The sequence below is a fragment of the Oncorhynchus kisutch genome, linkage group LG14, assembly GCF_002021735.2.
Source record: "Oncorhynchus kisutch isolate 150728-3 linkage group LG14, Okis_V2, whole genome shotgun sequence".
NCBI classification, from domain to species: Eukaryota; Metazoa; Chordata; class Actinopteri; order Salmoniformes; family Salmonidae; genus Oncorhynchus; species Oncorhynchus kisutch.
The window spans coordinates 59,884,898-59,897,261 of record NC_034187.2 but is presented as its reverse complement, the minus strand read 5'-3'; the positions used below and the strand labels follow the sequence as shown (position 1 = coordinate 59,897,261).

The 12,364-nt window shown below is 40.8% G+C and overlaps 1 protein-coding gene across 4 annotated transcripts; it reads left to right on the top strand.

Annotated features, from left to right (window-relative positions):
• The first annotated feature begins 209 nt into the window (after positions 1-209).
• Positions 210-11,608, top strand: LOC109903546 (krev interaction trapped protein 1). 4 transcript variants are annotated; one of them, XM_020500321.2, is made up of 17 exons: positions 210-433; positions 961-1,139; positions 1,637-1,793; positions 1,955-2,047; positions 5,721-5,850; positions 6,331-6,574; positions 6,766-6,881; positions 7,140-7,283; positions 7,533-7,689; positions 9,107-9,214; positions 9,328-9,484; positions 9,625-9,776; positions 10,041-10,207; positions 10,372-10,459; positions 10,562-10,768; positions 11,004-11,120; positions 11,330-11,608. In XM_020500321.2, exons 2-17 carry the CDS (start codon positions 1,038-1,040, stop codon positions 11,417-11,419), a joined length of 2,229 nt encoding a protein of 742 aa, XP_020355910.1. In that variant the 5' UTR covers positions 210-433; positions 961-1,037; the 3' UTR covers positions 11,420-11,608. The 4 variants fall into 4 exon arrangements, with proteins under 4 accessions (XP_020355910.1, XP_031644534.1, XP_020355909.1 ...); XM_031788674.1 differs by having other exon boundaries at positions 238-433; positions 6,331-6,412; XM_020500320.2 differs by lacking the exon at positions 11,330-11,608 and having other exon boundaries at positions 238-433; positions 11,004-11,273.
• The last annotated feature ends 756 nt before the right edge of the window (positions 11,609-12,364 follow it).

The following is a 12,364-nucleotide window of genomic DNA, read 5'->3' as shown; positions in this document are numbered from 1 at the left end:
CAAATATTAGGAAACATGGACAAAAAATGTACACTAGAATTGCCTGAATGCAATAACATTTTATTCAGAAAAAAGTTACGAGTCAATGGCGTTACATCATACCAGAGAAAATTACTTTCACATCCGATTTGATATCTGTCGCCTATCATTTATTTTAATCTGTCTACATTTTCTCAAGAAAATATGCGCACTAAGTCCACCCGACCAGCAGAGTTCCCTGTTGTCAAAACGAGTCAGTCCAGGCATAATGTGACTCTTGTCTATTTCGCTTGCTGTGGTCGGCAACCGATGTTATGCTTTTAGGAAACACAAATATCTACTTAGAAGTTTGCCTATATTATTGATCCTGCATGTCTATGACTTATTCCACCCGGGAAAATAAAGACACCGATACCATATACGTTTTAAAGTTTGTGAGAGATCATAACATCAGGTATGTTTGAAAGCGTTTCTCAAAATGTAGTTATCTGACGCATAGTTTCACGTCTACTTCTAAGGACACAATGTAGCTTTACTGAAAATCCGTGCTGCATATTACTTTTCATGTTGTATTTTACACTATGTGATATCAATAGTCTTCAACTGAGGAAGGCAACAGTGTGCTTGGTTTCCGGGGCGTGACTTTTGTTGGGACAAAATAACTTCTTTCAAACTTTTAAACGCAATCAAATGTGCCCTTTGAAAATATTTTTAACCTAATAGTGCTACCATCATTATGCTATTTTATTTGCATGCGTTAAAGTAACAACCTAGGCGAATGTTGACATTATTAAGTCATTTATTACAAGTTAACAAGTTAGAAGTCTTTCAAGATTGATCAGTGATGAGAACGATATAGCATACTACTTTTAAATAATTAAAATACACCCTGCAATAGAATATAGATTATTAATAGAATAATCATGTTTTGCTGGCTCCCAATTAGATTCTGATTATATTTTATTATTTATAACATTTCAGACATGGTGCTCCTCATCTTCCTCATAAATCGGTCCTTATGTAGGATACCTGATAAAAATTGAAGGCAAGTCAACGCTATGGGCAACCAAGACAACTTGGAAGATGTGTTTGTAGCTGTCGTTCGTCCAAAGAACCATGTCAGTTTGAGCTCTAAGGAATATCGGGCTAAAGCCTATGAGGTAAGAATACAGTACCTTTCATAAGATACAGTAGTGATTAGCGACCATTCAACACCTAGCATCTGTTAGGTTAGGATCTCTTTGCATAACAGCAAGGGGTTGGACTGAGAGTCGCAGGGTGCTGTGTTTGAGTCCCGGTCTGGACTACTCCCTGGATTTGTTATGTTGGTGTCAGAAGTGGGATACACATTATTTTGTATACATGCTTAAGTATCCCTGCGAGTAGCAGACTATGGTTACAGCAAAGTGGCAACACCTTTATTAATACATTTAGTGTAAGGAGACTCAGTTCTGGAAAGCTCCCTGGAAATGCAGCTCTAGGTTTTGCCATATCATCCACCCCAAATCTTCTGCAATATAATTTTACTTTAACCCAAATATTGTTAATGGCAAATCACTATTATTTAGCTTATGGTTTGATTTCATAAATGTATTTCTAGTTCAGTTTATCTTCACCAGTGACATCATGTGTAACTCTGTTATTACCCCTCCTTTAGATCCTGTTGATAGAAGTTCCTTTGGAAGGAAAAGAGAAGAAACGAAAGAAGGTCTTACTGGCGACCAAAATTCAAGCCAATGGGGACACAGCCAGATCCATTTTGGATTATGTAGAAGAAATGACTAAACCCATATCTAACAACAAGGGTTTTATTGGTAAATAAATATCACTTAGTTGCTTTTCTGTAATTATGGTGGCTTTCCAGATTTGGATGCGAATCATTTGTTAATATAAATGTTCTATGAAGAGTAGAAAGACATTTCAAATAATAATTGTGTCAAAGCACTAATCCCTCTTATGCTGTTGCTCATCACAGGAAAGCGTGTGGTGCACATGAAGAAATTCCATCTCGATGGTGACAATGAAGGAAAAGAGGTCTCCCTCTTTTTTGTGCCAATTAATGTCAAAGGTAGAACTTGACACTAACTTGTCAGCACATAAATCATTTGGTTTACAATAACTTATAAATGATTAGAAATGTTATAAATGGGGGCCTCTTGAGTGGCGCAGCGTTCTTAGGCACTGCATCACAGTGCTTGAGGCGTCACTACAGACCTGGGTTTGATCCCAGGCTGTGTCACAACCGGCTGTGACCGGAAGTCCCATAGGGTGGCGCACAATTGGCCAGTGTTGTCTGAGTTAGGAGAGGGTTTGGCCGGGGGGCTACTTGGCTCATCATGTTCTAGTGTCTTCTTGTCGCGGGCCGGGGGCCTGCAGGCTGACTTCAGTCGTCAGTGGAACGGTGTTTTCTCCGACACATTGGTTCGGCTAGCTTTCGGTTTAAGCGGGCGGATGTTAAGGAGTGCAATTTGACGGGTCATGTTTTGGAGGATGCATGACTCAACCTTTGCCTCTCCCAAGCCCGTTGGGGAGTTGCAGTGAAGAGACGATCTAATTGGATCGCAATTGGATATCACGAAATTGGGCTGAGAAAGGGGGTAAAATCCCTTAATAAAAATAAGCAAAAGATGAGGTAGAAAAGAAATAATGCTAATACTGAGCATTAGTATAGTGCCTTTAGAAAGTATTCAAACCCTTAATTTATTTAACATTTTGTTGTTACAGCTTGAATTCAAAATGGATAAAATTTAGATTTTTTCTCGCCCATCTACACACAATACTCCATAATAACAGTGAAAATATGTTTTAGATTTTTAGCAAATTTATTGAAAATGAAATACAGAAATATCTATTTTACGTAAGTATTCACACCTTTAGTCAATACTTTGTAGAAGCATCTTTGGCAGGGATTACAGCTGTGAGTCTTTCTGGGTATGTCACTAAGAGCTTTCCACACAAGGATTGTATAACATTTGCTCATTATTCTTTTCAAAATTCTTCAAGCTCTGTTGAATTGGTTGTTGATAATTGCTAGACAACCATTTTCAGGTCTTGCCATAGATTTAAGTTCAAACTGTAACTCGGCCACTCAGGAACATTCACTGTTCTTGTTAAGCAACTTCAGTGTATATTTGGCTTTGTGTTTTAAGTTATTGTCCTGCTGAAAGGTGAATTAATCTCCCAGTGTCTGGTGAAAAGCAGACTGAACCAGGTTTTCCTCTAGGGTTTTGCGTGTTCTTAGCTCCATTCTGTTTCTTTTTTATCCTGAAACTCCCCAGCCCTTAATGGTTACAAGCATACCCATAACATAATGCAGCCACCACTATGCTTGACAATATGGAGAGTGGTACTTTGTAATGTGTTGTATTGGATTTGCCCCAAACATAACGCTTTGTATATGCTGTTCATTGACTACAGCTCAGCGTTCAACACCATAGTGCCCACGAAGCTTATCAATAAGCTATGGACCCTGGGAATAAACACCTCCCTCTGCAACTGGATCCTGGACTTCCTGACGGGCCGCCCCCAGGTGGTAAAGGTAGGCAACAACATGTCTGCCACACCTCAACACTGTACTCCCACAACTGCGTGGCCAAACACAAATACCACACCATCATTAAGTTTGCTGACGACACAACAGTGGTAGTCCTGATCACCGACAACGATGAGACAGCCTATAGGGAGGAGGTCAGAGAACTGGCAGTGTGGTGCCAGGACAACAACCTCTCCCTCAATGGGAGCAAGACAAAGGAGCTGATCATGGACTACAGGAAAAGGCGGGCCGAACAGGCCCCCATTAACATTAACGGGGCTGTAGTGGAGCGGGTTGAGAGTTTCAAGTTCCTTGGTGTCCACATCACCAACGATCTATCATGGTCCAAACACACCAAGGCAGTCATGAAACCTTTTCCCCCTCAGGAGACTGAAAATATTTGGCATGGGTCCCCAGATCTTCAAAAAGTTCTATAGCTGCACCATCGAGAGCATCTTGACCGGTTGCATCACCGTCTGGTATGGCAACTGCTCGGCATCTGACCATAAGGCGCTACAGAAGGTACTGCGTACGGTCCAGTACATCACTGGGGCCAAGCTTCCTGCCACCCAGGACCTATATACTAGGCAATGTCAGAGGAAAGCGCAAAAAATTGTCAGAGACTCCAGTCACCCAAGTCATAGACTGTTTTCTCTGCTACCGCACGGCAAGCGGTACCTGGAGCGCCAAGTCTAGGACCAAGAGGCTCCTTAACAGCTTCTAACCCCAAGCCACAAGACTGCTGAACAATGAATCAAATGGCCACTGGACTATTACATTGACCCCCCTCCATTTGTTTTGTATACTGCTGCTACTCACTGTTTATCATCTATGCATAGTCACTTCACCCCTACCTACATTTACAAATTACCTCTAACCTGTACCCCCGCACACTGGCTCGGTACCCCCTATATATAGCCTCGTTTTTGTTTTGTTATTGTGTTACTTTTTATTATTTTTTACATTAGTTTATTTGGTAAATATTTTCTTAACTCTTCTTGAACTGCACTGTTGGTGCCATTTCACGGTAAGGGCGGCAGGTAGCCTAGTGGTTAGAGTGTTGGATTAGTAACCGAAAAGGTTGCAAGATCAAATGCCCGAGCTGACAAGGTAAAAATCTGTCGTTCTGCCCCTGAACAAGGCAGTTAACCCACTGTTCCTAGGCTGTCATTGAAAATAAGAATTTGTTCTGAACTGATTTGCGTAGTTTAAAAAGGTAAAAAATAAATACAATTAAAATAAATTAAGGTCTACACTTGTTGTATTCGGCACGTGACAAATAAAGTTGGATTTGATTTGTATACAGGACACATTTTTTTATTACTTTAGTGCCTTGTTGCAAACAGGATAGATGTTTTGAAATATTTCTATTCTGCACATGCTTCCTTTTTTCACTCTGTCAAATAGGTTAGTAGGGTTTGAAAACTTATTCAGTTAATTTGTAATTAAAAAAGAAATAAAATCCACTATGACATTATGGGGTATTGTGTGTAGGCGAGTAACAACAAAACTCAATTTAATCTATTTTAAATTCAGCCTGTAACACAACAAAATGTGGAAAAAGTGAAGGAGTGTGAATACTTTCTTAAGGCACTGTGTAATTTAAAAAAAAGTTATGACTTGTATAGTAATACAATTGCTCAGAGGAAGAGATTTTGTTTAACAAGAAATATCGTGGTCAAAATGATTGGATCCCCTGTTTACAATTCTCAAGCACTCTCCCCTTGCGAGGATAATGACACCTTGAGCCTTTTTCTAAAATGTTTTATGAGATTGGAGAACACATTGTGAGGGATGTTAGACCATTCCCCCAAAGAGAATATTTCCAGATCCTTGATATCCTTCATCTGCAGTTATAGAATGCCCTCTTCAATTCAAATCAAAACAGGGGATCCAATATTTGTTTTTATTACTTGTTAAACATAATGTCTTTATCTGAGCAATTGTATTACTATAGTTTATTACCATATACTTTTTTTTTTTGAGCATACATTATAGCTCAGTATTTGTATTACCGGTATTTCTTTTATAGTCTTTATTGCTGATCTTTATCAAGGGATACAATAATTCCTGACCCCCTTGTAAGTGTTAGAACACTTGTATCTGGGGTACTTTTTAAAGCATTCCTTAGAATAATTCCATAATAATATTCTTTAGCTAACAATGTTTTTTTATTATTGTGTGCTGCTTATTGATCTTTCGGGAACAGATAATAGCAAGCCTATCTACAACCCTGGGAGCCCAAGTTTTTACTGCCTCCAGGATATCATGCGTGTGTGTAGCGAGACCAGCACTCATTTCTCCTCCATCACCTCAAAGATGCTCCTGGCCTTGGACAAGTAAGTCTTTGTCTATGATTTCATATTGAAGTAATTTAGCAGGCGCCCTGATCCACTGAGAGCTTAAAACCAGTGTATATGGTAGCTTCACTTACTCTACCATCTTCATGGCTGTTGTATTCATGCCACTTCGGGGGAGGTAGGTAGCCCAGAGGTTAGAGGTGGACCGGTAACAGAAAGGTTGTTGGTTTAATTCCCAGGCCGGACGATGAACTAAGTGTTGAACTAGACTGGTTACTGGAGGCCTGCTGGTTTCAGATTATTACTACTATCCACTGCTGTTGTGCCTTTGAGCAGTCTTGTGACTGTGTATGTGTGGTGTCCGGGGGTTGGGATTGGAAATAACATAAGATATTTAAAACGACTTACAGTGCAGTGAGTGACACAGTAGATATTTCACCCACCATAGAGACATTGGTAAGCCTTACCAGAACGTCACCACTAAACCTTGCCCGTTGAACTTGTACCTGCCCTATACAGGTGGCTGGCAGAGAAGCACACCATGCCTCACGCCATTGCAGCTCTGTTCCGGCCCGCACCGGTGGACCGAGTCAAGACCAATGTGAGTAACCCTGCATACACCAGCGAGGGCAAACCCAGTGATGGAGATTTGCACATGGGCTACACCGCCTTGGAGATCAAGAGCAAGATGCTGTCACTGGAGAAGGCCGACATGTGCATTCAAAACCCTCTCTACGGCTCAGACCTGCAGTATACCAACCGGGTGAGAGCCCAGATACCGTTTTCTCCAATTCCTACCCTCTCCCGAGGGACGGCTTACAAGACAGTTCACATTTTTGTTTTAGCCCTGCACGGACACACTTTTATTTAAACAGAAATAGTGTGTATCATAATCAAAATATGTGAAGATAAACTACAGTGTTTACGTATCCTCTCTATTTTTGCCATTTCTAGGTGGACAAAGTTATCATCAACCCTTACTTTGGCCTTGGTGCTCCAGATTACTCTAAAATCCAGATCCCTACTAGAGAAAAGTGGCAGCACGGCTCTAACAATGTGACAGAGGAAAAGTGAGTGTGCCTCCCAAAATGTAACTTCAAAACAACTTAATGAATTCTCCAGACCTGGGTTCAAATAGTATTATTTTCCCTTCAAATAGTTTGAGCTTGTCTGGATTTGCCAAATAGGTGACATTTCCACATTTGGGACTATTCCATCAGTTCCATTGCACCAGGCAACCTATCTGGCAGTTTGGGCCTTTTCAAATTCCTCATGACACTGTGACGTTCAAGTGATTGAACGAGGCCTATTCTCTGTCTCCTCCATAGGGAGCACCAGTGGGTGGATGACTTCCCCTTACACCGCAGTGCCTGTGAAGGTGACACAGATCTGCTCACCAAGCTCCTGGAAAGTGGCTTCTCAGTCAAACAGCTGGACAGCGACCACTGGGCCCCCATCCACTACGCCTGCTGGTACATCTCATACGAGTAGTGTTTGGTTCTAGCACGGCTGTACACCAAAACAAGTGGCAGGGCTGCCATTTTGCTGAAAAACTCATCCTAGATTGTAAACCAACCTGTAAAATAAAGTAAAAATAAAGTGTTACCCAAATTCCCTAAAGAAAATTAAAGTCTCTAAGGACATTAACTTTTATATATATTTTTTTTATTGTACAGCTAACGTCAAATAAGAGTAAAACGTCTGTGTTGTTTTGAATGTAGGTATGGTAAAGTGGAGGCAACAAAGCTACTGCTGGAGAAGGGAAACTGTAACCCCAACCTGCTGAATGGCCAGCTGAGCTCCCTGCTGCACTTTGCAGCTGGAGGGGGCCACTCAGAGATAGTACAGCTTCTGCTCCAGCATCCTGAGATAGACCGGGTAAGACTGAGACAGATGCACTAAAACAGGTTTAGATCCTGACAGGGGTCTCCGACTCTAGTCCTGAGGAGCTATTAGGTGCATTGGCTTTCATGCTAGCCCTTCAGTAGCACATCTGATTCCCAAGCTGAAGATCATGCTTAGTTGATTATTTGAATCAGTTTTGTTTGCGATGTGCTCAGTGGTTAAATTGAGCCAGAGCTGCCCGGAGCCAAGCTCCTGCACCTTGGGTGAAAGGGAGAGCCAGGCAGAGCCAAGCTTCTACACCTCACAGGTCAAAAGACAACAGTAGGATAAAAGTATGCTAAATCAAGATTAGGGTTAGTGTTGAACATAAGGTTAAGGTCAAGGGTTAGCTTTATGGTTAAGGGACACAGGTTAGGAGAGAATTTTTGCTAACCCTTTCCCTAACGTTAAACACAGTCTCCTAACCTGCTACATGAATTATCCTAACCTGCTGCATAAGTTCTCCTAACCTGCTACGAAAAAGGAACATTGGTATCAGTGGCTTGAAAAGAGTGTTTCCCTTATGGGTAAGGTTATGAATGGAACACTAGTCACTTGAATAATGTTTCCATATTTTGCATTACTCATCTCATATGTATATCTCATACTGTATTCTATTCTACGCCGCTCTGACATTGCTCGTCCATATATTTATATATTCTTAATTCCATTCCTTTACTTAGTTTTGTGTTTATTTGGTATATGTTGTGAAATTGTTACATATTACTTATTAGATATTACTGCACTGTCGGAGCTAGAAACACAAGCATTTCGCTACACCCACAATAACATCTGCTAAACATGTGTATGTGACCAATAACATTTGATTTGTTGACTAGTAGGCTCAGGGTTGAGTCGGGGCATGGACATGAACCTAGGGATAGGTTTAAGTTAAGGGTTATGGCTGTGGTTAGAGTTGAGCCAGGGTGTCGACATGAAGCTAGGGTTAGGGTTGAGCCAGGGTATGGACAAGAGGAAAGTGTGGAGAGACAGCAGAAGACAGTGAGCATGGCTTAACCATAATCCGTACACTTTTGAATGACCAATTCAACCCCTAAATGTGCTGGAATAAAAGCCTGCACACCCAGTAGCTCTCCAAGACCTGCATTGGAGAACCCTGGTTGAATCCAGTATATCCTGCTTCTACACCTGCATTGCTTGCTGTTTGGGGTTTTAGGCTGGGTTTCTGTACAGCACTTTGAGATATCAGCTGATGTACGAAGGGCTATATAAATAAATTTGATTTGATTTGATTTGATTTATCCTCCATCCTATTTGCATTATGACCACATACTGTAGGGTGTGCTGGTACCAGTGGAACTTCATAGTTTAGGATTTTAATATGTTCCCAGTAGTAAGTAGCAGTAAGAAAGTCAGTCACTTTGCTTGCTTGTTTTTATACTCTTATAAGCACATAGAGGATCAGCAAAAGAGATCGCCCCTGCAAATCTGTGAAGAGAACAAGCAAAACGAATGGGAGGAGACAGTGAAACTCCTACAGCAAGCCAATAACAAACCAGTGAGTGTGGAGTGTGTGTGTGTCAGTGTGCGTGACTGTATGCTACTCCAACAGACTTGTCAAATTATTTTATTACCATTAGCAGTTGATGAAACTGTGTGTTCGTTCCGCAGTACGAGAAGGTGCGCATCTACCGCATGGATGGCTCGTACCGCTCGGTGGAGCTGAAGCACGGCAACAACACATCAGTGCAGCAGATTATGGAGGGCATGCGGCTTTCCAAGGACACCCAGCAGTACTTCACCATCTGGATCTGCTCCGAGAACCTCAGTGAGTCACACATACACAGATCCAAAATGGTTGCCCAATATTTGGGCATAGGTATTATATTATTGTATCTGTAGTATCCTATTTCCATGCTACCTGTGCTCATGACACCCTTTGTGTGTGTTTGTCTTGTCTTCCATCAGACCTGCAGCTAAAGCCCTACCACAAGCCCCTGCAGCACCTGCGTATCTGGACAGAGATCGTCACTGACCTCACTGTCCTAGACCCCCAGAGGGAGAACCCACAGCTCTTCCTCCGTAGAGATGTCCGTCTGCCCCTCGACATTGAGAAAAAGGTTTGTAACCAATTTGATTCTGATCAACTTTATTATCCCCTTGGGAAATTCTTCTTGCTGCATCTGTAAAGCAAGGATTTGGGATATTGAATATTGCTTAGATCAGTGTTTCTCAACTCTGGTTAAGGGGGACCCAGAGGGTGTGCATGAATTTGTTTCAGCACAGTAATAATAAACATGATTAAACTGATCAAGGGTTTGGTGTTTAAGTTCATTAATTTGTTCATTAATCCATCCACGATTGGCTTGAATCTTCTCCTCCAGATTGAGGACCCCCTGTCCATCCTGATCCTGTTTGATGAGGCCAGACACTGCCTCCTCAAGGGCTTCTTCCCCTCCCCAGACAGCAAGCTGATCACCCTGGCCAGCCTTCTACTGCAGATCATCTACGGAAACTATGAGAGCAAGAAGCACAAGCAGGGTTTCCTTAAGTAAATATCTTAAATTGGTCCCCGAATTCAGTCAATCTAGCATAGTACTCTTCTTTAAAACTGGGGAAATCTTGGTATGATATTTGAAGATAAGGTACATAAAGCTGTGGTAATATGATATACTATTGACATAACTGTCTATGTAAATGTTTTGTTTTCAACAGTGAGGAAAACCTGAAATCTATTGTCCCAATATCCAAGGTGAAAAGCAAAGCACATCATTGGACAAGCAAGATTCTTCATGAGTATAAGGTCAGGTTTATTTTAATTATTTAGTTTTTGTGAAATAACTTGTAAACATTTATATCTGTGGGGTCAAACTCTTAGCCTTACTTCACCTTATTGGCCCCACAGTGCTTCAGTATGAGTGAGGGTGTGAGCAAAGAGATGCACCACCTCCAGAGGCTCTTCCTGCAGAACTGCTGGGACATCCCGACCTATGGTGCCGCCTTCTTCACAGGCCAGGTCTTCACCAAGGCTAGCTCCAGCAACCACAAAGTCATCCGCGTCTTCGTGGGTGTCAACACCAAGGGCCTGCACCTCATGAACATGGAGACCAAGGTACCCCGGGGCTATTTGTTGGTTGGGGACAGATTCATATGAATACAGAGAGAACCATGTTTAACCATGCAGTATACAGAATACATTCTTATTTAGTGGTCACAAAGTAAGCATGGATGTAAATATCTAAGCATATAAATAAGGCTCAAAAGTATCCAGCTTTGTATATTTTGAATGTTTTCATGTAAATGCCCTCTTACTGATACTGTGCATATGTTTTCCTGTGTATCTGTAGGTACTTCTTATCAGTCTGGGGTATGGCTCTTTCATGTGGCAGCTAGGGCATGCTGATCAGTACTTTCAGATTCACAGTCTGGAAAACAAGATGAACTTCATTGTGCACACCAAACAGGTAAATATAGGACCTTTCCCAAGTCATTCCAATGGATGTACCTGTGATTATGTTGAATCAATGTGTTGTAGCCTGGAAAACAGTGCAGATTGTATGATTTATAAGAAAATATTTACCATAGCATATAGCTCTAACTGAAGAGTTGATTGTGGGCAATATTACATGAAATTGCTTCTATTCATTGGCTCCTTTTCTTCTTTCCTCAATAGGCTGGCCTAATTGTTAAACTGTTAATGAAGTTGAGTGGACAAATGACTCCAAATGACAGAAGTTTAACAGACAAGTATGCATATGGTTGATTCACCATGTACTTTTTCACCAATTACATAGTTTTGTATCACAATAGAACAAGACATGTATCACATTTGGTTTATTTGATATTAAGATTTCTGTTACATTTGACAAATTCTTACATGCTGTAATTTTTATGGTTGTAAATAATGTGTATTTAATGATTAATTTTAATAAAATGAATACTATGAGTGTAATTCCTTCTGTTTTGAAGAAAATAGCACTGCCCATATAACTCAATCTTATGAGCACAATTTATTTGTTATCTGTGTGCATTTTGTGGCTAGAAATGGTTTCAGTTCTGCAATGCAAAGTAAAACGGCATTAGGACAAATTAATTCCCTAAAACTTGAAATCAGTGAAAGACAATGAAAATGTAATGTCAGAAATCAGACGGACTGACATCGGTAACATCAGTAACTGACACATGAGGGAGCTCTGCTAAAATAAATGACTGAACTTGTCCACAGTACGGTCATTTCAAACGGCTTGAACAAGATAACGTTGCTAAATTTGTATTCAAACGTTTAAAACCATGTGAAATTAATTTAAGTGAGTAATAAGACATTCTGCAAGATTCAGCCAACTTCTAAGCACGAGGGGTGAGGAAACGTCATTGTTTACATTATGTAACCATGGTAGCCATGATAGTAGCCTGCTGACATCTTCTCTATCACTGAAAGTCAGTGAAATGTATTTAATTAACTTATATAGAAGTTAATTTATATGGCGATGTTGTGGACAAACCAAAGGTAACATTAAAATGATATGCTTGGCAACGATACGCTTTAAGTTAGTGACATGCGAAATTAGCACTGCCATCGTGTTTGGAAGCTTGCCAGCCGAGAGCCAGCTTCAGTGTTACATTATAACAATATCTTCACTCAGCAAGTGTTGTAACAATTTGTGGAATGAGACGGGTAAAGTACCATTACTGTAACATTCACCAACAA

Coding starts and splice junctions, on each gene's coding strand:
- LOC109903546 (XM_020500320.2), top strand. CDS start 1,038: ATGGGCAACCAAGACAACTTGGAAGATGTGTTTGTAGCTGTCGTTCGT. Junction 7,690..9,106: donor AGCATCCTGAGATAGACCGG/GTAAGACTGAGA, acceptor TACTCTTATAAG/CACATAGAGGATCAGCAAAA. Junction 9,215..9,327: donor AGCAAGCCAATAACAAACCA/GTGAGTGTGGAG, acceptor TTCGTTCCGCAG/TACGAGAAGGTGCGCATCTA.